Source organism: Mastigoproctus giganteus, chromosome 3, assembly GCF_048544385.1.
Source record: "Mastigoproctus giganteus isolate SK-2022 chromosome 3, ASM4854438v1, whole genome shotgun sequence".
Lineage (NCBI taxonomy): Eukaryota > Metazoa > Arthropoda > Arachnida > Uropygi > Thelyphonidae > Mastigoproctus > Mastigoproctus giganteus.
Window position 1 is genome coordinate 187,976,041 of NC_143577.1, and position 27,686 is coordinate 188,003,726.

The 27,686-nt window shown below is 36.7% G+C and overlaps 1 protein-coding gene across 4 annotated transcripts in view; it reads left to right on the forward strand.

The window, feature by feature from the left end:
- The window catches only part of LOC150088474 (uncharacterized), a 131,445-nt gene that overhangs the window by 71,477 nt on the left and 32,282 nt on the right, over positions 1-27,686 (forward strand). For all 4 annotated transcript variants that reach the window (XM_090369534.1, XM_090369536.1, XM_090369535.1 and 1 more), the window contains one exon: positions 14,508-15,236. In XM_090369534.1, coding sequence (XP_090225660.1) covers positions 14,508-15,236 — 729 coding nt within the window. The remainder of the gene's footprint in view (positions 1-14,507; positions 15,237-27,686) is intronic.

The window sequence follows — 27,686 nt, forward strand, 5'->3', positions numbered from 1 at the left end:
GAGGCTCGAACGGAAAGTCCATTGCTTATTTCGAAGAGAAAAAGAAATTTTACCTAAAGACTTCATTGGTGAAATCTATATTTGTGAGAAAAAAAAAATTTATTAGAAGAATTATTAGAAAAAAAGAATTATTAGAAGCCGCACTGAAAGTGAGCTGTCGCATTGCTTGTCAAGGAGAGGCTTTCACTATTGTTGAAAATTTGATAATGTCATGCCCTACTGATTTGCGCGAGACAATATTCGGACCCAAAGAATCAGCAAAAATAAAACAGGTACCGCGCTCTCTAATGACATTGTAAGAAGAAGAATTTGTACTTTGCTCAGCCGATCCTCACAATGAACTCATTTGTAGATTTAAGTTGTCGCCTTATTTTACTTTACAATTCGATGAGAGCACTGATGCCAGTAGCTGTACTGTTAGTATTTGTTCGATACCTGTGTAATGGTGAGCTGTGTGAAGACGTTATCTGTGATGATTTGAAAACCACTACAACAGGAGCAATTTTTGAAAAAAATGACACTTATTTTTTGTGCTCATGAACTCGACTGGAAAAGTGTACTGACGGTGCCATGGCTATGCAGGATCCCATTTTAGGTGTTGTTTCGAGAATCAAGATAGTAGCACACCCTTGCTGTTCAAATAGCCATTGCGTACTCCATAGGGAAACTTTAGTTGTGAAAAACATTCCTGCAAAACTGAAATATATTTTTAAGACACTAATAGAAATCGTCAGTTATGTGAAATCTGGTGGTTTACTACAAGGCTTTTCAGGCAGATTTGCAACGAAATGGGCAGCGATCACGACTGCTTACGTTTTTACACGAAACGCGTTAGCTGAGTCGAGGTAAAGTACCAACGAGATTTTTCGAATTACGCTCTGAAATTGTAACGTTTCTTACTAATCGTAAAGAAGAAAAATAACATTTTTCTTTACAAGAAAACTAACTCGAGATAAACTATAGAGATTCATCGAATTTGTGTAGTGATTATAATTGACAAAGGGTTTCATACCTTTCCAATACGTTTGACAAATTGAACGCACTGAATGTATCACTTCAAGGTAAAAACGGAACACTACATAACTAATGACAGAATCTCTGCATTCAAAAATAAAATTATTCTTTGGAGTAAGAGAGGTGAAGCAGGTTAATAAGATAAGTTCGATACTTTTACTACATGTCTTGTTGGAAAAAGTATCTCCTCGGATTCAGACTTAGAAAGAAATTGTTGGCCACCTAACACAGCTTTCGATTTCTTTAGAAGAATATTTTTCTGTCAATGCAGATATTAAATTGCAGGTGGATAGCTAACCTTTTCTTGAAAAACCGAAACTCCTCTGAGCTATCCACGAAAGAAAAAGAACTGATTGATATATTTTTTTTAGTGTTCCACTCTCTTCATTCTGGATTAGTTTGTTGGACTCTTTCCTTAATAACATTTTAAAATTTTAAGAGTAGCGATTATTTTTTGGTTCTAATGTAATACTGTATGCTGTACACACATGCAAAAAATCGAAAACGCCCCCTTGTTAGTGTTCTGTGCCTACGATAATCTTAGGGAGTACCTCAGGCAGGACTTTGCTGAACTTCCAGTGTACCTTGGCCAAAAAGGTTGAGAACCACAGGTCTATTGGAATAGTGCACACACAGCCTGAAATGTGAATCACTGAAAGTGAAATAAGTAGTCACGCTATACGCGCTTTTGTCTTATGGACGTGTTGGAATATGGTGGGTGTTAGAAGAATGATTATTATCTGAGCTTTGTTCCAACTGGGAAGTTGGAAGGCGGAGGTTTCATGGCCTGGAGGTGTTTATCTTGTTATCGACTTGTCACACTGGTTGCGGTGCATGGAATCACAATGCAATTATTGTGAATAATTAGACGTTTCACTGCCAGCGCTGAAACGTCTAATTTGTTAATTTTTAATGCAGTTATTCCTGGCATTTATCTATATTTTTGCATTGTGTCTAACGGACAGGCTCAAATTACTATGTAAATGTCTTGCAATAAAACAGCATTACTAACAGGCTTCCTTTTTCACATTATGGTTGTCATTTTTTTAAAATTTCATTTAAAGAAAATGGAAATTTTAAGAATTTCCATTTTCTCAAAAAGTTTTCCCAATTTTTTAATAATATAAACCGGGGGGGGGGGGGCAACTAGCGGTATGCGTGCTTCTTGTGGCCCGCCTCCCGATGTAAAAAGTATAAGGAAAATTCACAATTCTTTGAAAAATCAGAAATGAAGCTTGAACTCAAAGGGCACGTGGCTTCATGTCACACACCCTTTTAATCATTCAATTATATATTGATGTAATTGAGTGATTAAAATGCAACTATTGATTAATATATACAAAAAAAATACATTTATTTCTTCATCTGTCTCATAATTGGAGGTTGGGAAACCCTTGATACTTTTGTTCCTCTTTGAAAGCTAATAAATGAAGTGAATTCAAATGACCTTTGTCAAGCTTGAGCCTTCTAACGCATCATATGTTAAGCTTGTTAACATTTTGTTTTTTTGCCCGGAAACAAGGAACGTTATACAGCTGTGTTTACCTTGTTTTAAGTTGAGGAACGAAAGGGATGGTTATTGAATAATTATAAAATTCTGGGTGTGGTGTCGAATTATTTTTGGCATGTGCAAAAAATAGCGTATCCGCGTCAAAATGCTTGGAAAGTACTGACATATAATAGCTTTTAAATTCTACTTTTATCACCAGAAATTACAATTCGGGTTTCGCTGTGATGCAGGTAAGTAGGTGGAGCTAGCAATGATTTTACATATAACAATATTAATTAAATTTCTTTCATATATGTAAAATTGTTTTTAATTTTTTATTACAAGTGCTTAGTATAATGTTCCTTTACAAAGTTGGCAAAAAACACTTGGTGTACTAGGTACGATCTGTGTGTGTGGGGGATATTGATTCCTGTAGCTTTTGGACTCTCCCTCTCGGTGGCTCGCGGAGTACAGTATTTTCACTCTGTGATGCGCTGCAGGAAAAGGTTGGCCGGCCACAGTATAAAAATAAAATATTTACTGGTCCGTTTATGGGGCCATTTTTTAAATTTATATGCTTGCGCCTAAATTTAAAAATACGGCCTTTCAACGCCGAAAGTTTATTTTTACGAAAGTAAATTTTTTCGCCACCAATAAATTTCGTTTATCACGCAATCCCAGCTCATTTGAACGTCCTGGCCGTATATTTCTGGAGATTATCATTAGTAGAGGCACATGATGAAAGAAAGCAAGCTTATAAAGCATCAACCAAAAAAAAAAATTTTTTTCATCCATCCAAACTCTCCAAAAGTGTGTTCACTTCTTCCTTGAATTTGTTTGAGATGTCAGCTTCCAAATACGTGACGGAATATGGAATGAATGCTGGAAAACCATTACCGTTCGTCATACGTAGTTGATGGGTGGAATGATTAATAATCGATTATTTCAATAGAGGAAAATGAAAAAGACCTGGGGATAATTTTATACTCAGATATGAAATTTTCTGAGCTGTGCAGACAGACTGCGGACAGCTCATAGGATTTTGTTAATAATATACAGAAATTTTTCTACCAGGGATAAGAAGGTGATTATTCCATTATACAAGGCAATGGCAGGACCTGCTAGAGCAAATAACTATAATACTGGTGTACATGGTCTGCCTCCATGGGGCGGAGTGTGGACAACGTTGGGTCCCATTAGGGGGCCCAGCGGCTAAATGACCAGAGGAACAACGGTACACGACACTGGACATGTACAAAATCCATACACTTTTAAACCTCTGTCATTGACAGTGTTCTGTTTCACACCCACATTGCTTAGTACGCGGAGATGGGGGAAAACGTCTGGTGCCGTTTGACACTAAACACATTCTACGCAAGGTCAGATCCCATCTTTGAGTACGTACTGCATACATGTGTGAAGGCCTCATTTCAGGAAGGATGCAGAGCTGATGGAACGGGTACAGAGAAGGGCAATGAGATTGGTGAGGGGAACAAGGGGGTGCTTCTACCAAGAAAGGGTTCAGTTCTACCAATTGCAGCGTCTGGTCTAAGTACCTGTGAGGTGATCTGTGTGAGGTATTTATGGCTTTGAATGGATTGAGCAAGCTCAATGCTAATGGATTCTTCTTGCTCAGGCTACACACATGAGTGGGTATAAATTCAAAAAATTGAGGAAGGATGATTGCAGATTAGATGAGAGGAAATTTGCCTTTAGCCAGCGGGTGGTTGGTTGATTGCTAGAATAAACCTCCATCTGCTGTTATTAAAGTTAATAAATTCAAGGAAGAACTAAACAAGTATTGGAGGGGATGGATAGATGAAATGGGATTGATTTTTTTTTTTTTTTTTTTTTTTTTGTTGTCGTTGTCTGATGTTTTATAAGCTTGATTTCTTGTATCATTTGCCGTTAATAATAGCAATAATCAAAATAATCGATTATGAAGTCAAAAACATGAATGGAAGGGTTCAAACACTAAAGCTGAAGTCTTGCAATGGCTTATGTCAACATTTCTATTTCGATTATTAGTTCAATTATGTCCATCAGTTGTGGAATCAGTTATGTCATAGAGGTTCGCCCACGGGAGTGGATTCCCCAGAACATACTGTCTTGTATTGTATAATTGTACTATCACCAGTCGACGCTTGCAAAAGCTGTCAATGTGGAACGTACGAATTCTCTGCCCTTCAAACAAAGCTTGGTAATCCTCTACTTAGCTTCGCCCAGTCAGAGCGTTACAGCGTACGAACAATTAAGCTCCGATTTATGACTAAACCTGTGATTCCAACAGTTATTTTGACGATCTTGTTGTAGTCTCTTAGGTGCATCAGCAACTTAGGCCACATTGCGCGGTGCATGTCCTAACTGCTGTGTTCTGTGGTCAATTTTGATTTTGTTGTTTGCTGGACAAAGAACCCGAGTTTTCCCTTTAAAACCCATTCTTACCGTTGTCTGAGGCCGATTAACTCAGCCACTTTGCGCAAAAGGCACATAAATATTCTTCGTGTTGTCGACGGGATCCGAACTCGGGGTTTTTCCACCCGGTGTGCGGAGGACGATGATTATACCAACCGTGCCACTCATGAGAGCATTATTTTGTCGAATCGCGTGTATCACACAGATTAGATCGCTTTTTATTTGTTGGTCTCTATTCTGGGAATTCAAACTTGCTTTTTGTAGCTTGGGTATTGGATTCCTCCACATGTGAGTGAGATCTGCCGTATTAAGTTAAAGAAAAAAAAAAAGTCATTAGGGCTACCCAAAAAAATCCTCTTCTGATGATGCGTATTACGTCCATAAATTACATGCGTTCTCTGATTAGTTTTTCTGGCCAAAATACTCGTTTCCGTGTGAGAAAAACGATTCGCCTGAGACCAACTAATTCGGCCAAGGAATGAAAAAGCCTATAAATATTCCTCGCGGCATTGCTAGATTCAAATTCAAGGATTTCTCGCCTGGTGTGGAGAGAACGGTGATTATAACCGCTGTGCTACGTGGACCGTATTTTCAGTAATAAAAAAAAAAATTTTTTTTAATATTGTAGTTTAATGATATAAATATTAATTTCCTGCACCTATAGCAGTGACATTTTTGCCACTGTTCCAAATTAGTGAAGTTCCCGAGGGTTCAGTGCTGGGTGCATTTGTTGTTTTCTATGTTTATCATTGATATTTATGAGGGCATACTGTCTAAGTTTGCAGGTGATACCAAGGTTAGCAGGGTAGTTAATGACAGCAATCAGGGTATGCCACTGAAAAAAGATCTAGGAAAAAAAAATAGGCAGATGGGCTTGAGTGGTGGCAACTGAAATTTTACATTAATAAATGTAAGGCACTGCATATGGTTGTTTGGCCCTCTATAGTTCTCTAGCAGTGCAGACAGACTGCCAAGACACTTCATGGAATTTTTGCAATGACATACAGGAATATTTTGCTAGCAGAGATAAGTTGGTGACTATCCAATTGTATAAGGCAATGTTTAGGCCGCATCTTGAGTACGGAATATAGGTTTGGAAGCCTCATTTTAGGAAGGATGAGGATCTTTTGGAACTGGTGCAGAGAAGAGCAATAAGATTAGTGACGACAGCAAAAGGGTGCTCTTATCAAGACGGGCTCGTTTAGAACAGACGAGAAATCTGTTCTAAAAATTGCAGCATTTTGAGCTAGATACCTGCAAAGAGATTTGGTTGAGTTGTTTAAAGCTTTGAATGGATTAAGTAGACTAAATGCTAATTACATTTTTCCTCTTGCACAGACTAGATACGTCGGGGGAGGAGCATAAATTCAAACGAAGAAGGATAGTTGTAAGATGTGTAAAATTTGCCCTCAGCCAAAGGGTAGCTGATTGTTGCAAGAAACTTCCATTTGGTGTTGTGGAAGGGGTTGTTTTAATATTTTCAAGGAACAGCTAAACAAATTATTAGATGGGATGGACGAGTGATATGAGAGTCTCTTTTCCTTTTTTTTTTTTTCTCTTGGCTGATTCAGTATAAGCTTGCTTTGTATCATTGGCCAAAACTATTACTGAATAAAGTAATACAATTATATATACCGGTTGATTATAAAAAAATAAGTTTCCCTATTCAGGAGACCCTAGTGTCAAAACGGTTAGAGATAGCGCTGCAAATATCGGTGGGTATGGGGAAGCGATTTGCAGAAGAAAAAAAATTACTTCAAAATTCTGGAGAAATTAGCACTGCGAACATGAGATGGAATACTGAACTTAGAATTAGATTTTAATACCAGAATTTAGAAATCTACAGATATTGTTCTATGTGCTTTCCTTCACTTGAGATGACATTCTAAAACGGAGGACTGCTTGCGACACAGTTTCGCATAGCATCTCATTGGGGATGTTGGCTACATGATGTTTAATGCTTGCTTTCAAATCGACAAGCATCTATATGCCGCCACGGTAATTCTGTCTTTCAGGTATCCCCATAGCCAGAAATCGCAGGTATTGAGATCTGCTGATCAGGCTGGCCAGAACTGCGGAAAGTCTTTAGAAATTATGCGATCATTTTCGAATGTTGAACGGAGAGCAGTTCCTTCACTTGTCGACCGACGTGGGGAGGGGAACCATCTTGGACGCTACGGTCTCCAAGCATTGCCTTTCTTGCAGAGCAGGAACAACGTGATCTCTTAGAAGAGCGCAGTACCGTACATCCTACGGGGCCATGAGGTGTAGACTCTTCAAAGAAAAATGGCTTGATCATAAACTCTGCTGAATCCACACCATACTGTAATATGGACTTTTTAGTGGTCTTTCATGCACAGCAGATGGACGAGAATATTCGGCAGTTTTGTGCATTTACAGTCCAATGAAGAGTGAAATGTGCCTCATCAGACCACAAGATCATTCGAGCCCATGTATCGTCAAGTTCCATACGAGCCAGAAATCGTAGAGCAAAGTCTATTCGTTATTGCTGATCACAACACTTTAGTCCTTGCACTACGTGAATCTTGTACAGGAACCAGTGTAAAATTATTCAATGCACTTTACATACAGTAGACCAAGGAAGGTTCAAGTCTCTTGACACACCTCTGGCACTACTGACTGTTAGTATTTCGCATTGTGACCATTGCAACCGCCACTTCATCCATTACCTCCATTCCGATACATGGTCGTCCAGTCCCCTGCCTGAATTACACCTAACTTCTCGTCGCTTCAAATTTTTTTTTTTATTAGTTTTCGAAACCCCACTGACGTTGTCAAAGGTCCTTTACGCAAACCTTTTAAGTTTCCGATATTCACGTAGTGCAGCATTAGCGTTACTATTATTCTGGTAGAACAGTCTTACTAAAAGAGCACGTTCCTTTTTTGCAAGAGCCAAAAAAGCTTTTATCTAACAGGATGTCATTTGCGTAAGCAGCGTGTCTTGAAGTAAATGACAACTTTTACATATGAGCAGCGCCGTTTCCCCTCCCTGGCTGCGGAAATTCGTACTAATTTTTTTCCCTTCTACAAATCGCTTCCCCATACTCTAAATGATATACCCACCGATTTTCACAGCGCTAACTCTAACCGTTTTGACACTAGGGTCTCCTGAATAGGGAAACTTATTTTATAACCACCCGGTATATACATACATGTACACAACAAATTAAGTAAAAGGACGGTGGATGTGTATATGTAATTGTCTTGTTCCAGTAGTATTGACGATGCCTTCACAGTCCACCTATATGTGGACTTCACCATTACATACACAGTCCACCTATATGTGGACTTCACCATTACATACACAGTCCACCTATATATGTATATATAAGTGGACTGTGTGTGTGTCTAGATGTGTGCTTCAAAAAGGTTTAAATAAATAAATTATTTAAACCTTTTTGAATCGCTGAAAGTACAACATAAAGACAGCCATCAGAGTGAGTGACAAGCATGCTCGTCAGGATAACCGGTTGGAATCGCAGGTTGGACCTGGAGTGTTTCATCAGTAAAGGATTACCCAAAATTTCTGCGTGCATCACTGGTTCTGTTCGTGATCCTGACGAGCAATTTCATTTCATAAAATATTCCATTTCGAACCCTGGACGATACACACTTGTGTTCGTTCGTCTCTTGACTCTGTAAGCTTAGGAAAATGTACGCTTCATGACACTAACTTTGAGGGCGGTGCCGAACAAGATGGCATACACAATAAAATGGGCGTGCTCGTAGTGAAACGATTTTACCAAAATGATGATCAGTTGGGTAAAATCGATGATCAGTTTGGTACCCTCGCCTGAGCCCGACTTACTCAGTCACGTTGTCAAAAAAGACCCATAAAAATTTCTACTGTCATTGACGGGATTCGAACTCAGGTCTTTTCCAACTGGTGTGGGGAGGAGGGCGATTCTATCAACTGTGCTAACCACGAGGGCTTCAGTAATCATATCATCAAAACCTTCCCCTCCTACCGACGTAGCAAGTTCTACTATTGTACCGATTCCGGTTTCTGCCTGTTCGACCATATTTCCTGGCTGAACTGATTATGACCATACATTTTTCCAACACGCATTTAACGTTGACGGTTTTACTTTTTCAGCGATAAAGCTTTGATTCTGATACAGCCCACACTTGAGAAATGTTCCCATGCCTCCATTACTTCAATAGATTCGGAATATTTTTTTTCCAAAATCCATTATAACGATTTTCTAATGTAATGAGCTTTAAAGGTGGAGATAATGCCCTGATCTAATGGCTGATTGAAAGAAGCTGTATTAACTTAGTACAAATGTGGTGGTAGGAACATAACTTCGACTTTTGGATGGCTTGGTGTTGCTATCCGATAGTAATAAAACTTGTGAAATCTAGATTTTTCCACACGTTCAATAGCATTGAACGTAACACGGGGATTTCCCAACAAAATAAAATACAGGGATTTCTTAATTTTTTTTTTTTTTTTGACTAGTGAGTCAACAGAGGTGATTCAAAAAAAGTGGAAATATTGAAAAATTACATCCAAAATAATATCAGGGTTTCCCCTGCACAAAAGCTTGAAAATACCCTGTTATGCGAGATTTACCGAAATTCTCTAACCGTGTTATATAAGTACCGTGTTGTGCGAGGATTCTCGCAATTTATCAATCGTGTTAGAGCGAAACTGTTGTAGAAGTACCATGTTATACGGGTGTTGCCTGCACTTCTATACTACAAATACTTCTAAATAAATCTATCTTTCAACTGTAGAATGTTGGCAATTATGCATTACTTACCTCTCAAGAAGAGTTAGTCATTTCTGTCTACTCCTTGTCATTTTACTGGAGAGTTAATAAACTTGATTTTTGTCTCTCATTATGGTAGTATAGCTGTCCCTTGTAATGACCATTTTCCCCATCCTGGATATAAGCGTCATCAAATAAAGGACATGCTACTGAATTTTCTGTCAGATAGCATTAGATCAGTGGTTTTCAACTGGGGTGGCGCAACAACATTTCAGATATTATTTTTTTATTTATTGCATTGAACGTAACACGGGTACCCTCGCCTGAGCGAGGGTACCCTTTATTTAATTATAAAAAGGTGTACAGTATCTTTTTAATTTTGTGGCGATCTATAATTGATGTTTATTTAGTGCCTCTATATAAAGAATAAAATTATATACTGTATATATATATATATATATATTAATTTGTATTATGAAATGTAATTTTTATAATTATATTATTATGATAAATATCATATAACATATATATTTAATATATACATATGTGTGTGTGTACACACACACACAGAATGAGATCTAACAGGCAGAAAATTGAGTAGGGGTGCCTCCAAAAAAAAAAAAAAAAATACTTAGGGGTGCCGTTATTTAAAAAGGTTGAAAACCACTGCATTAGATGTTGGTCAAAGGCTACTGCTATGCATAGCGATTTCTTGCTTGCACCGACCAAGTGAAAAGAACTTGATTAGTAAGAACTTACTAATTAAGTTCTTTTCACTTAGTCGGTGCAAGCAAGAAACCACTATACAGTACATCCAAATCCCGACCCACAGGGTTCTTCAATCATACTGCTATACAGTTGATAGTTCAGGTCTACTTTGAATGTTCAGGTGGTAATGAGAACTACTGGTTCTCTAGTGCAGTAGAGAAGTAGATGTCTGGTTCCCAATCTTTTGTGACTCAAATATCATGCTTGAAGTTAAGACGCATTCGTGGCACATATAAAGTCCCGGATTTAAGTCGTTTGCTCCGCATTGCAAACTGTCCCGGAAAAATGTTCCGAATTAGTATTAGTAACGGCCGCATGGTGCAAGAAAGCCTATGGCTTATGCTGCACCAGCAAAAAAAAAAAAAAAAAAAAAACTAAATAATAATAATTAAAAAAAATATATACAGTATATATATATTTTTTATTTTATTCTGCATCCTTGCGACAACTTTTGTCTCATAAATGGTGCTGGCTGACCACAAACAATCATCTCACATCTGTCATTTGCGATAGAAGTTTGTGCGTAGAAGGTTAGATTAATTGTATTGGCTGCAGTTTTCGAATGATAATTGTGACTTTGGACAATATAAAAACAAATAAGTATGCATTAATTGTATTGTTTATTTGTATTTTTAAAATGATAAGTTTAGTTCAAAGCAGTATGACTTCTTTATAAGCTTATTAGTTGAGTTAAAAGAAGTATATCTATTTAATTTATTTTTTGTGTGAATTTTTTTTTATAAATAAAAAAATTAAAAAAAATATGTATATTGTTTTTATGGGGGGCGAGTTGTAAAATCGATGGCATGTCACTGCTTATGAATAGCCCGCTATGGTTAGTTAGTCTTACGGTTTATCCCCCCCCCCACTTACCACTGTTTTAAAATAGGGAACTCGTTTTCCGCTATTAAAACAGCGGCAAGGCGGGGGATAAACACCCTAAGACTGAGGCAGTCTGGAGGGGAGACCCTTTTTTAAAGATCGGCCGCTTGATTATTTTGAAACATAAATGGAAGACTGTCTGTTGGAAGCTATGTGAGTTGTGGATAAGTTTAAAGATATATTGGCTAAGCTGGAAATATGGAAGAGAAGGTTGTATTCTTTCTTTGCACTCAACTGGAATTGGTGTTTGCATGTTTTGTAGACTGCCTTACTCTAGCAGTCTGAGCACTGTTATTTGTATAGTGAAGAAAGACAAGCTGTAGTTGAACAGTGAAAGAGGCAAATAAGGTGGCTTCCAAAAGGGTAATTTGGATCAGAAAAATTAAAGAAATTTGTTTTGAGATTTCAGAGACGTCGATGCAGAACTTTACTCATGCAATTTTGCTCAAAACTTAGTTACATTGCAGCTTGATGTACCTAAATTTTTAGTCTATAATAAGTTTAATTCTTATTAATATGAATAAATAAGTGTAATAGCAAAACATAAACATGGTTCCATTCCTTTTTTTTTTTTTTTTTTAATTAATACTTTTGCTTGTACTACAATTCATCACTTAAAATTATGGACAAAATCTCAGTAAACAAAAAAAAAAAAAAAAAATCTGCTTCAGATCTGGGGACAACATTGTCCTACCCAATGTAATGTGACACAAAGATATCTATTTTTGGAGACTGTATGATAATAATAATCAAATAAATGAGTTATGAATTTATTTAATAAATAGTTAAATAAGCAAAATCAGTTATAATAATTAACTCCACATAATTTCAGTAAGGCCAAATAATATTACTATTTATTCTATAATAATTGATTTAGATAATAAAAATTGTAATCATAAATCATATAGTCAGTTATAAAAATTTTCTTTATCATTTGGTGCCTACAGTTGAGACCACATTTGTCATAAAATTGTTGTACTACTGCCATTCACATCTATAGTAGTGATAAGTGAATATGTCACTGTTATTCATTTTGTGAGGACATGTGCTGTGTTCAGAGCTACTGACCCGGAAAGAGTACAATGTGCAGTTCTTGCAAATTATCTTCCCTGGGCGTATTCTGAAAATTAGAGCACTCTGGGGACAAATAATTGTCAAATGTACTTTCATTCTTACTATATATGTGCCAAATTGATATCCTATATCAAATTAAATTTTTTTTTTTTTTTTTGTTGGTAGAGCTTATAGTTGTTACATATGCTGATGGTGAGAGACATTTATAGTTGGATGGATGGATGCATGCACTGTAAAATTTTTTTTTTTTCCAAATTAAAACTAATTTTTAATTTGGAGAAAAGGCCCAAAGAAAAATCTGATCCTTAGTTTTTATTAGGTCCTTGAAGCAGCTTGAAAAATAATGAAAATATTTCTCTTTTGAACTTTCAATGCCAGGTCAAGACTTTAAAATGTCTTGCTCTTTTCTCCCCCCCTCCCCCACTACAATTCACATGAAGCCCCATTAATACTGTTCATTTTTTTGCTCCTAAGAGCAGGCACCTGGATGTGTTACCTCCAGACATCCATCTTAATGGCTCAGCCTGTTCTCTGTTTTGACTGTAACAGTAACCTAAACTGCCTATAGGCTCTACTTAGCCTTCATTGTCAATAGTTTCAGTACACCTTCATTATGCAAAAAAGGTTGGACACCATTTTATGCCACTATAAATGTGCTATTCTTTTATCCGAGACATTGTAGTTCTGAAAAGTCGTTAAAAGCAGTGGGTGGTTGACGTTTATATGTTTACTGTGCATACAAACATCAGCATTTACAGTATGTCCTGTCATGTGGGTGTCTCTGTAGCCAGGTGGGCAGGAACAGAAGTGCGTAGCACACGCTTCTTGATTAGACCGGAGTTCAAGCCCGTGACCACCAAATATGGAGGAGGCGGAACGGTCAGGGAATGACCACCGCATATCCCTGGAGCAATATGGCCTTAGTTGCTAATGCTCCTAAAAACCAAATAACAACAACCTGTCATGTGCTTGAATAACAAAATTTGGATATTACAGTATATTGTATTGTAGAACTTAAGGGATTCATAGTGTGTGATCATGTGATTATAGTTAGAGGGTTTATACTTCCAAGCCTTGGGTGTAGACATGCCTCATCCAGATGTGGGATTATGCACTGCTCAATTTATTTGCATCAACACTGCATGATTAATCATTGTGATTATCAGGGTAAGAAATTGATTAGTGCATGCACAATTTCAATATCCTGTATAACATTAGCATAAAATATATGCACTAAAGTCAATATATGCAGGAATTATATTGTATATATTTTTCACTACACTTTATTAAAAAGTAAGAGTTACCTCACTCTTTCTCATGGAATGCTTCCAGTCAATTCTCTCCCATATGTGACGAATAAAATAAGATGAAAAAAATGAATTAATGAATTCCCTCACTCATAGAGACACGACCAAATATGATGTGCAATGGAATCGAAAGCTGAGAGCCCCAAACTGACCCCGAAACACACCAAACCACTGCAGCAAGACCATGAGTGCGAGAAGACGTGTCAGAATAAATAATTAAAATCACTATTAAAATTACAATTAAAAAAGATCTCTTACTTTTTAATATATTAAAAAATCGTGGAAGTTATTGAGCCCTGTAGCTCCTGAATTTTTTACATTTTCACTACACTGTGTTAAATAGAAGGAAATTCTGAGAAGTACTTGCAGACATAGGTTGGTCTCAGCAAGCCTTGACGAATAAAATAAGATGAAAAAAATGCAGTTAACTGGACTTGGCACATCATGGCCTTAGCTGCCCATGCACCATAAAAATCAAATCAAATCTGTAGTTAACACTTTATTTTGCAGACTTTGAAAGATGAGAAGGTAATCTCAACAAGCTTTGTGTATTTTTTTAAGTGTTTTCCAAAATTAATCCTATTTAATTTAAGGCAGTTTAAAAATATGTGCAAATGAGTTTTACAACCCTTAGTAGGTAAGTGGCTTATAAGAAAGAGACAGTAATTATGATAATAGTTTATATACAAATATACTTTTTTATAAGTGTGTCTATATCATTATAATAGAGTAACTCGATGCCTATGGGGCTGTAATCTCACTAGATAAGTTTATCTATTGAAAGTCAAATCTATTTTTGTAACTTTTTTGTATATATTTCAGGAACATAAAGAAGATGGCCAGAACAATTCTGATGCTAAGACTGCTGATGATGGTGGAGATTCCAAAGAATCTGTAGGAACAAGTGAAGAAAAAACTGAAGAAGAAAAGGATGATTTTGTCAAAAAGGGTGAAACTGAAAGTGCTACTTCAGGTGATGCTCCAACTGATATTGTCGAGGATAGTCCAGATAGAGAAACAGCAAAAGATATCAAAACTGAGAAAAATCAAGCACCGTCAAATGAATCAGAAAGTGCTGATAAGTCACAGACTATTGCAGAAGCTGCAGAAACAGCTAGTGAGTCAGTAGCAAAAGAACCAAAACCTGAAAATGAAAATTGTCTTGTTTCTAATGCAGAGTCAAGCACAGAAGAAAAATCTGAAATAAACCAAACATCAGAACAGAGTCATGATAAAGACCAGTGCCAAAATGAAGTCAGAGATGCAACAGAAGTAGAACCTCCTACAACCACCTCACTTCCAGTATCTGCAGAAACCACTTCTATATCTGATACTGTGCCTTCTGCAGATTCTCCAAAAGGTGAAGACTTGCAAACTTCTGAGCTGATAAGAGAAAATGAGGTGAACTCCCATTCTCCAGAAATACAGGAAAATGGTGTGGATGAAAGTGAAGAGGAAGTAGCTGGGGAACAAACCACTGTGCCTCAAAGTAAGGAGGAAAATATTCCTGAAGCTAGTCAAGAAGCTGTGAAAGAAGTTCCTGCCGAACAGGCAAGTAAAATGTTTTGAGTTTCCAAGATACAGTGCCAGGTGTTGCAAATATTTAATTTGTTCACATTATCTGATCAGTCTGATTAGAAGTATGTATTTATAACTTGATATTTGCCACATACTGAAATTTATTATTTTTAAGAATGGAATGCTTGCCCCTTCTTGGATTTTAGATGTTACATTTTACGTTTATTAAAACTCTTGACAGACAGACAGAAAGACACTGCCCTTCATAATTTACATATTCCCTACTTGTAAAATGTCCAATGATGTTTTTATAGTCATATGGCAATCTTCAGATGTAATTTGTTAAATTATTATTATTTTTTTTAAGGTACAGGGCCAACTATAAATATGAAACACTGTCTTTTTGATGTGCAAGCAGTAACTCTACTGAATATGTAAGATATAAGTATGGTAGTGTGATAATTAAAATTATACCGTAAGTCAAAATAAATATGAATGATACTCAAAATGGATGCCATTTGACTTGGTATATAAAACAAGTCTTTCTGCTACATTTGGCAAACTTTAGTATATAGGATTGGATTACTTTTTTTAATTTCTCAATCTATGTTGTTTTTAGCATCTAAAATCTTAAGTTAATGAAAATACACCTTGCCTTTAAAATAACACAAAGAAAACATCTCTGAAGGTTAAAATCTGATGACTGCAGTAGCCAGTTAAACTCTGTGATGGCCTTTATCCACTTTCTAGGAAATTTTTGTAGATACCTCATACAAGAACATAATGAGAGAAGTGCACTCTGTGATCACTGTGCTCAATATTATTTCCTTAAAGCTGTGGATAGATGATTTGTAAAATCATTTAACATTCTTAGATATGAGTTAGCAGGGTATGTACTGTACCATTGGGGGGGAAAGGAAGGGGCAAAAAATGGCTAAGCATCTTTTGTGTGATAATCCCCCACAAAAAACAATTCCAGGGAAGATTTTTATTTTTTTAATTGGAACATTAAGACTCTCAGCTGCTCAATATAAACAATACATGTGGCTTACTAATGTAACCTTATCACATTGGACAGCATCAGTATTTGTATATTGATGCTATACATCAATAATGTATAGCATCAATATTTGTAGAACTTTTTTATCAGTGATTTGGGGCAAACATATAGTAGTGTTGTACTGCATAGTAGTGGAATTGTAGGTTTTAATTGTGATAAACAAGTAGTTCTTAAGTATCTCAAAAGTTTGAATCGCATAGGTTGGCATAATTGGATAATTTTATTATCTGTTATAATTAACTTATAACTTTTCAAATGTATTGGTATAGCAAAATACATATAATGTAAACTTGAAGCATAATACATATTACTGCTGCATATTCCCTTATCAAATATTGTGATAAGTTCACAATTATAGAGGTCACAACCATTAAACAATAAAAACAATTTGCAGTTTTCAGTTTATTGGGCCTTTTTGTTTGTACAATCTTTTATAAGCGGGTAGTTACTACAGCTTTAAGAGAAGAAGAAGAAGAAATTGCTAGTCTGTTACTGATAATTTCGTCCAGGAGGACGAAAACGAAGATGAACTCAAACAAATTCCAGTTACAAAACTGCAAACTTGTTAAGCTATAGCTGTCCTGAGGAGAGTGTTGGAAGAAACTGGTGCAAGTGATCATGAATATAGACTGTTATACAACATTATAAAGTCTATTTATAGATTGAAAAATCTATAAATAGACTTTAGTGATAATTTAAAGCAATCTAATATAAGTGATTATTTAAACTTATAATCGTATTACAAAGTGTTATGTTTAATTAATACGTGCATTAATTAATCTTTGTACATAAGTATAAATTTATTTTTATTTTGCTAACTTGTGGATAATATTCTTTCGATTTTCATGCATCATTTAATTGGTAATAAACGTTTGATAATAAAGTGTAAATTTGTGATTTATATCTTTATTTTTATAGGCTGTGGATAATATTTATTTATTGATTTTTGCTTATTAGCATTGCCGTTTATTAGAATCGAAATTCAATGCAAACATGATCACTATAACCAGTGCTTACTGTAATTATAGAGGCTACTAGGTTTTTCATACCAACTAAGAAATGCCGCTCAAGGCTTAGACCTAAATGGATGCCAGCTGAACTAATGAAACATTGTAGGGAAGAAAAATGCACGGGATGCATATTAATTATAAGGTGTTATATTAATTGTATTATGGTAGATATAAACCAGTCTACTATCAAGTCACAAAACCAGGTTAGGCAAGCCAAGGCAGATTATGAGAAATCTTGGGCAAACAATGCATTGGTCCACTTGATATTGATGGTTCAAATGTTGATAATCCTGCTCGGAAAGCTGACATACTGAAGAAATATTTCGCACCTATATTCACATGAGCAATTCTTTAGGGAAGTGAATGCCAGATGTTTATTAAACTCTGACAGGGTGCTAAATGATTTTGTAATAACTGAGAGGAAAGTGGAAGAGGAATTGTTGAAGTTAAACATAAGAAAGGCACCTAGGGTGGATGGGATTTATTGAATTATATTAAGGTAGGCAGCATAGAAGGTAAGCAAACCCTTAGCCATAATTATGAGAGCATATTTGGATTCAGCAGAAGTCCCCATGGACTGGAGATGTGCGAATATATCTTCAATTCACAAAGGGAGATCAAAGGGTAACACAAGTAATTACTTGTTAGCTTAACTTGTGTTCCAGAGAAAAGAGTGGAGTCACTGATTAGAGTAATGCCAGACCATCTAGGTAGGTCTGCAGTTATACTGCAGACACTGCATAGGTTTGTTAAGGGGAAGTCTTGTCTGACCAGTTTGATTGGCTTCTATAATAATGCCTTCACAAGGCAACTGCATGCAAGAAATTATTTTGATATCATACACTGGGATTTTAGGAAAGCCTTTGATACTGTTGCACATAAAAGATTGCTATACAAATTGGAGCAGTGTGGCATTAAGGGCAAGTTACTACTTTGGATAAAAGGATGGTTGAGTGGGAGAAGACAGAGCTATTATCAGTGGCACTGCTCTTCATGGTCTGATGTTATTTATGGAATCCCCCAGGTTTCACTGCTGGACTCACTGTTGTTTTCTGTATTTATTGATGAAGGTATATCAGGCTTAATGTCCAAGTTTTCAGGGGTGGGGGGGTTAATGTCAGGAATGACAATATGCTGCTGCAACAGGATCTAGAAAAGTTAGGGAGATTAATTAGGCTGAGAAAATGGCAATTGAAGTTTAACCTTGACAAATTCCAAGTACTGCATATGGGGTAGCAGTAACTTCAGAGTAATGTACTGACTGTGTGGTTCTGCACTCAAGAGTAGTGTAAAATGGAAAGACCTGGGGGTAATTTGTTATTGATATTTTTAATAAATATTGAAAACAGTAAATGGCCCAGCACTGAACCATGAGGGGGATCCACTAATAATATTAGTCCAAGAAGAGCAGTGCTCATTAATAACCTCTCTCTTTTGCCACCCAACCATCCATTTATCCAGAGAAGTAACTTGCTTCTAATGCCACACTACTCCAATTTGTGCTGCAATCTTTCATGTGGGACAGTGTCAAAAGCTTTACCGAGATCTAAATATATGATGTAAAAGGTTATTTTTGGCATCCAGTTCTTTTGTTACTGTATCATAGTATCTAATAAGATTGGTCAGACAAGGTCTCCCCATCACAAATCTATGCTATGATCGCTGAATAATTGGATTCCTGTCAAGATGATCCTGTATTACTTCTTTAACTGCGGACTCCATTATTTTTCCTTGTACAATCTATAATTACTCTCGCCCCCTTTTCTGAATAGGAGAAACATTTGCATACCTTCAATCTGTAGATTCCTCCTTCTGAATGAAAGGATGGCAGGCCACAAAGGTTTGCTTACCTCTTCTGATTGTGCTTTTAATATAACTGGATAGATCCTATAAGCCTCAGGTGCATTATTCACTTCTAGCTTCAACAATTCTCTTTAGTTTTCTTCTCATCGGTCACAAAATCATTTGGCTGAAAAATTACAACTTGGTTATATTTTTGCTATTATCATTAGCAAAGGCGCATGATGCAAGAAAGCAAGCTTATGTAGGATCAGCCAAAAAAAAAAAAAAAAACACCCCTTATTTCACCCATCCACTTGCTCCAAATGCTTGTCAAGTTCTGCCTTGAATCTATTTAAGCTATCAACTTCTACAACAGATGGAAGTTTGTTCCAGCAATCAACCACCCGCTGGCTAAAGGCAAACTTCCACACATCTATCCTACAAACAGTCTTTCCTCAGTTTGAATTTATGCCCTCTCAGGCAGTTATTCTGAGGAAGAAATTATTATTCAATTATTCAGATCACCTCGCAGATGCCTAGTTTCCAGACACTAATTTGCAAAACTTAAGTCTTTCTTCATAAGAGCAACCCTTTGTTCCATTCACTAATCTTGTTGCCCTTCTCTGTACTCGTTCCAACAGCTCAACATCCTTCTTAAAATGAGGCCTCCAGACCTGTATGCAGTACTCAAGGTGTGGCCTGACCATTGCCTTATACAAGGGGATGATCACTTCCTTACCTCTGCTAGAAAAATTGCTGTATATCATTGACAAGACACCATGAGCTACTCTTGCAGACCATCTGCACTGCTCAGAAAACTTCATATCTGCCTGCACAATTATCCCCATGTCCTTTTCATTCTCTACCACTGTCAGTGTAGTATGGAGCAGAGATTGGAGAAATCCCAGGTGCCATCTGACACGCGAACATACCTTATGTCACTGTAGTACCACAGAGTTGATATGTTACTCTGGGGTTACTGCTTCCCATATGTAGTACTTTACAATGTTTACAATTTAGTACTTGTCAATGTTAAACTTCATTTGCCACCTCTCAGCCCATCTGCTCAACTTTTCTAGATCCTGTTGCAGCAGTGTACTGTCATTAATGTCATCAACAACCCTGCCAAACTTTGTATCGTATCATTTATAAATACAGAAAACAACAGTGGACCCAACACTGAACCCTGAGGGACTCCACTAATAACATTGGTCCACAAAGGCAGTGTCCATTGATTACTATTCTGTCTTCTCCCACTCAACCATCCCTTTATCCTTAGCAGCAATTTGCCTCCAATGCCACACTGCTCCAATTTGTGCAGCAGTCTTCCATGTACAACAGTATCAGAGGCTTTTCTAAGATCCAAATATATGATATCAAAGTTATTCTTTGCATCCAGTTCCTTTTTGACTACATCATAATATCCAGTCAAATTGGCCAGACAAGACTTCCCCTTAACAAACACATGCTGTGTCTGAGCTATAACTGAAGTCTTGTCTAGATGATCCTGCAATACTTCTTTAACTGGTGCCTCCATTAATTTCCTGGAACAGAATTCAGAACAGAACAGAATTCCCATCCCTAAAAAAATATTTTCAATTTTTCACATGTGAATATTGATGAAAAACATTTATTCTCTTTGTTAAGCAGCCCAAACAGGATCATTAGTAGCTTTGCCACATTCATACCTATTAACATAATATGCATTCATAAAAAATTTCTACAATGGTCATACACAGTTTTTAAATTCTTTTCAGCGGAAATAATATAACATATTTGACATATAAAGCTCAGCAGCTTATATGATTAGTTCCCTGAATGCTTCCCATTTGCAGTTGTTGATATCACCAGCTTTTCCTGCTGAAAAGAATTTAAAAACTGTGTATGGCTATTTTTATAAATGCAGATTTCCTTTACCCTTGACAGTAGTTGTAGTTTAAGGTAAATCTCACATCAGCTGCCACCTAATGGTTCTTTTATCTGAGATTAGCGTTAATAGATGCATATGATGCAAGAAAGCAAGCTTATACAGCATCAGCCAAAAAAAAAAAAAAACCCCCATCCCATTTGCTCCAAATGTTTGTCTAGTTCTGCCTTGAATTTATTTAAGCTGTCAGCTTCTACAACAACATATGGAAGTTTGTTCCAGCAATCAGATTCTTAATGTATGAAGAATTTTTGCTGATAAAGAGATCAAGAATACAGTAGAGCCCACTCATACGGTGGGTTAAGTTCCAGATCCCTGGCAAAAAGTGAAAATAACTGAAAAGTGGAACATTTGCCCTTTTTTTTGTTTTTTTTTCTCCAATTGAGAATGCATATAAAAGCTTAGCACTATCATACGCTGTAAACAGACTGAATCATCGACAATAAAATGGTGCCAGACGTCCTTCACAGAATTGGCCGCTGAGTGCAGCATGCTGTAAAACACCGAAAAAAGCGGAACAAGTGCTGAACATAATGAACATGGATATAATTGAAAACCGTTGTATTAGTGGAACGCCAAAAAGAGGGGCCCTACTGTATTTCTTTCTCTTGTTATCTCTCTAACATGCTGGTGTAGAAAACAGCCATTAAATCCTGCTATTATATGATTGACCAGCTCACTAGTTTCATTCAATATCTGCTGAGTTAAAAATGTTAAGACATTCTGATATATTTGCTCATTCAGTTTGTTCTTTATACTCATCACCATCATTTTGTGCACAACACATTGTTACTCTGTTTTGTATTTCCATTGCAGATGTCACACCAAAATGAGTCCAATAGATCTGGAATTGTGCCTTATTGTGTATGTGTTCCCAAGAGCATACTTTTCCTACTTCCTCCTGTCATGTCTGTAATTTTGGAGAAATCATGGTTGGCCAAAAGGTGGTCTCTGTCACTGAAGGGATGGTCTGAAATGGTCACAGATGCTGTGAACTATTTGTCTTATATTTGAGGGCACTGTCAGAACAGCTCCTTTGAGATTTATTGCTCATCGTATTAGATGTGGATGACCTTTATTAGACAACTTATGCCAGCTTGTAAATAATGTATCAAAGTCGAAGTGAGCAGCAAGCAGTTTAAAAATAATAAAGATTGCAGATTATACTTCACTGAAGTGAAATAATTTAAAAATTGTATGCTTTCTTAATTAATTAATTTTTTAAATTCTAACACAGAGTAGTTTATAGTGCTTTGCTGTGTGGGGCAAATATAATCTAATGTTGGAGGAGGTTAAAGGTACACATAACCTTTATTGTGCATTTAACTGGAAAGTTCTTATATGTACCACTTGGTTGTTCACTTGCACTTGATGCGTTATTCATAAATTGGCATACGTTTTCTAATAGAGGCTGTCCACGATTTGATGAGAAACTACTAAAACAGCTATTGCGATGGTGTGGAATTTTAGCCAAATCAACAAGAGGCCATTCTAAGATCCACAAAGTCACTAGACTCTCCACTGAAGGACACAAAGAGTGATACTGCATATGCTAGTAATATTAAGAATAGTGAACTGAGGGTTTACTGAACAGGTATAGGGCAATGTTGAGAAAAGTAGTGAGTTAAGATTATATTTCCAGGTGTCTGGAATGTTTCCCAGACATGATGGAAGAGAGTATATGACAAGTGTCTTGTCATTCAATTCAGCCCTGAAGAGATTGTGTAACGCTAATGGGTTGAATTTCTCAGAATGGTTTGTGCTTGTTAACTGGAGAGACCATTTGTACGGGTATAGGATACCCTTAAACAGAAGAACAAGAATATTTGGATAATATAGTAGACCCTCGCTAATCTAGATTAATTGGGGGGAGAGATCATCCAGATTAAGCAATAATCTGGATTAGTGAAGCAAAATATTGCCTCAAAAGACAAAAAGTCTTTTTTGTTTAGCGCTGATAAAAATAAATAAAAAAAAAAAAAAGCCTTTATTTAAAAAACTAGAAATAGAAAATACATTTATCTATTGATAGAAGTCTCAGAAGGTGTACAGCAGACTCTCAATTAACCAGAACACTTCAAGACTCCAAAGTTTAAAAAAAAAAAAAAAAAAATCCACCAGAAACCATAAAATTCAAGTAATAAATAGTAAGGTATACACAGATGTTTTGCAAGTTGAGTAAGTGATAAGAAGTGTCGTGATTGAGAGATGAATTTACCTATTATTCCACAACCCCCCCCCCGTCTTCACACCCGCTGCTCAAAAAAACAATAGAAAGTGAACAAATGTTGAGTTTGTTTTAGTAAGTTGCATGGATTGTTGTGTTCCATTGTGCCACAAAAAGACATTGTTTTGTTATTTATGTCAGGAGTGTCACCTTTTTTTTTTTTTTGTTTAGAAATCTCGAAAATGATGAGTAAATGCAAAAGAGTTGTGCTTTCAATTGAAAAAAACAAATTATTCAAAAGCATGAAAATGGTGCATCTGTTAAATCTTTAATAGACCATTATAATGTTGGTAACCAAACCAGATGTAACACTGTAAAAAATTAAAGGGAAGCTATTAGATTTTGCAGGCACATCTGATAGCATTAAAAGAATTACTATCAGAAAAACAATGAAACTGTCTGCATAAGAGAACCTCAACAAGGCAGCGGTTAACTGCCTCGACATATATGTTAACTTATGTACATATACAGGGTGATTCAGGAGGAGTAGTAAATATTTTGGGAGGTTATAGTATTGATTATTCTGAGTAAAAAAGGTCGCATAAACATGTGTCCAATTCTCAATGGATATGGAGATACAGCTGTTTGAAACTGGCTCGCCCAAAGCCATTATGAGAGGTATTAAAGAACGATAAATGACTTGTTTGTATTTATTGACTTTTTGAATGACACAAATAATAACAAATTTTTTACAGTTCACAATAAATGTTCGAAACACTAAATTCATTTTTCAACTCTTGTGGTAATATGATTTGTTCTTCTGAGGTTGTCTTGCATTCCTTTGAGGGCAGCTGTATCCAAAATGCTAGTGAGCAATTAGCCTCATGTAAACACCTTTTCTTTGTATACTCTGCTTTTCATCCATCCCCACAAAGGGAGATCAAAGGGTGTGGCATTCTTAAAAATCTAATAGAGTAAGCTCAGGAGACCTTGGTGGCCATTGAATGCGACCATCACCACCGATCCATCGTTCAGGGAAAGTTTGACTTAGATATTGTATCACCAGTTGGATATAATTCTGTAGGGTCTTCGTCATGCCGAAAGTACATATCAATCCTTGCAGCCAAGGGAACATCCTCCAATATTAGTGGAAGCTCGTTTTGCAGAAATTCTAGGTAAATGGACCATGTCTATTTTGTAACATAACAGGCCCAATCAACTGATTGCCGATGATACTGAACCACATGTTTACAGAGAGGCAATGTTGAAAATTTGTTTCTACGGTGGCATGTGGATTTTCATCTGACCACCTATGAGAGTTTTAGGTGTTGCTGATACCATCTCTGGTGAAAGTAGCTACATCGCTGAACGGTGTTAATGGAATTAATCGGTGATTAGCATTTACCCACCCACCAAATTCCAATCGCTGGGCCATCATCTCCTGGTTGAAGGTGTTGCACCCACTGTATGTGAAATGGATACAAGCAGTGCTCACGTAAAGTTCGTCCTACTCTTGTCTGTGGAACACCAATATGTATAGAAATTCTTTATGTGCTAATGGTAAGACTATGTTCTACCGACTGAAGAATGTGTTCTATTTCATCCACATTTTGTTCATTTGCACATTCAGAAGAAATAAGAGCACTGGGAACTGTACCAGTCTCATGCAGTTTTGTGTAAATACTAGTAAATGCTCTTGAATCCAGTATTCTGCAGTTAGGAAACCGTCTATGGTATTCTCTACTGCTGCTTGTGGAGAATACCGTCTATGGTATTCTCCACAAGCAGCAGTAGCATTTCCACCACAAAAACCGTAGACAAACACCATATCGGCATATTCAGCATGTGTGAAGATGTGCGGCATTCTTTACAGCACTTCAAACAGCATCAGGTTATTACTGCGTCTTGGTCATATCTGATTTAGGGAGCTGTGTGCGCCAGTTTCAGACAGCTGTATCTCAGTATCTGTTGAGAATTGGACACATGTTTATATGAACTTTTATACTCGGAATAATTGTTTAGGGAGCTGTGTGCGCCAGTTTCAAACAGCTGTATCTCAGTATCTGTTGAGAATTGGACACATGTTTATATGAACTTTTATACTCGGAATAATTGATACTATAACCTCCTAAAATATTTACTGTTTCTCCTGAATCACCCTGTATATGTATAAAGAAGTATGCAAATGAAGCGATTATTAAAAAAATTACTTTTATATTTCGATCCAGATTATCCGACATCCGGATTAACTATAACTAGATTAGTGAGGGTTTACTCTATATGGGTGCTAGTTTGGGGGAGATATGCACCGACTGTTTCACAGCAGCTGCAAACAAAGGCGAAATTGAAATACTAACACAGCCTAACACATATTAGTAATATATAGGCTGTGTTAGGGTTACTAAGAATGAAAACAGGCACACATGCATGTTTATGTAATAATTCTAGGAGTACAGTAAATAAATGTCATGAATGTGAAGTATTGGTTAAGTCATAATGCAACCATTGTGGGGATATTGGAAACATGGCAACCAAACAGTTGCACCATGTTTCCGATATTTGAATAATTAAATAATTTCTGTTCAATTTGAATACAATTGAACAGAGAGGACTTGTTTTTTGTTTATACAGACTATAGCAACCCCATCATGTACTTCTGAAGAAACTGGACCCAGCAAGGCCATTCAATATAGTAATATATGTGTTGTGTCGTGTTGGGATTTGTTGTTGATGTTGATCACTCAACATCAACAACAAAAAAAGCTCATCAGCAGAAACCAATGAATATTACACATTCTGGTTTCTGTTCTTGTCCTGTGGAGGCAACTGGTTTGTATAGGCATTCCAAAAGTATTGTGGTTGGATAAATTCCACCCTGTTGTTCACAGAAGCAGAGTAAACAGTGAATATTTAAGAATTTTTCACAATTTGTACTTGTGCATGAAGTCTAATGCTTCACATATACAAATCATGAAGTTCAGGAATGAAAAATCTTGTTCATGAATAGCAGTATAGCTGAAAGTTCAAGTGCAAGAGTGTAGGAGCATACACAATTGAGTGTACCATTATGTGTGATTTCCCAAATAAATAGATTCCCTGATTTGGAAGGTTAGACTAGAAACATATCCTCTTCCCTACACCTTTTATCAATCAACCTGCAACCATGTAGGATTCTTTTGTTACCTTGTGGCTGTAGGCTTTTTCATCACCCGTATCTCTGCATCGGTTTGATAGACATAAAAAATTGTTTTTGTGGGGAAAAGCTTTCTAGACATTGTAAGCTGTCTGATGCAGTGGAAAAACTGACCTATATTTGCATTTTCTTGTGTGAAAAGAGCAGAAGATGTTAGTTATCCTGAAAGCATCCATTTTTAGATGAGTTGTGCAGGAGTTCTGATATTCTGGCCTTCCAGTTACTGCATCCAGAGGGCAACGTTCAGGTTTGTATACATAATAGATTTAGAGGTGGTGAAAGGCTTTCCTGTAATCCAGTTCAACTATCATTAGTCTAGATTTTTTTAAGCTATGTATTGGTGGGGGGGTAACAGCCATAGGGCAAAAGCATATGGTAGAATAGGCATGAGGCACTTTTTGCAGATACTTTATAATCACATAACTTTAATATTATAAAGTAATTTTTACACACACACACACACACACACACACACACACACACACACACACACACACACACACACACACACACACACACACACACACACACACACACACACACACACGAGGGTGGTTCAATAAAGAATCACCCTTGCCTACTTCCACATATTGCAGAGTCATGATATTTTGTGTGTAGCATCATACATTTGTACTAAAGGTGTAAAATTTCAGTCCTGTGTCTTAATTTGTTTTTCTCTTATAAAGCTGAACATGTGATGAAGTAACATCATGGACAAAGTTGAAGCCAGAGCTGTAATCTGGTATCTGTTCTTGAAGAGGAAATCTCCTAAAGAAATCCATGAGGAGATGACTGCTGCATATAAGGATGAAGCCCCATCCTCTGGCATTGTGAAGCACTGGCATAGACAGTTTAGGTGTGGTCGGACATCGGTAAAATCTGAGCCCATTCCAGGTTGTCCCCATTCGGCCATTGATGACAGTATGATCAAAAAAGTGGAGTCGTTAATCATGAAAGATCGCCGGATATCTGTATGCAAATTGTTCCAGGAGGTGAAGATTAGTGTGGGTTCTGTTGAAACAGTCCTTCACGACCAACTCCATTTACGGAAATTGAGTACAAGATGGATTCCCCGATTATTGACTGGTTTCCAGAAGGCTGATCGACAACAGAAATCACAAGAGTTGTTAGCCCTGTGCCAAAAAAATGAGGCAGACGTTTTCTATCATCTAATCACTTAGGATGAAAGTTGGATACACCTTTTCGACCCTGGTGTATCCAACGCCATGTTGGATACATCGAATGGCGACATCATGCCCCCCCCCCCCCCAAGAAGGCATTGGTCCAAGCGTCAGCAGGAAAGGTCTTGCTGACAGTGTTTTGGGATGAGAAAAGCGTAATAAT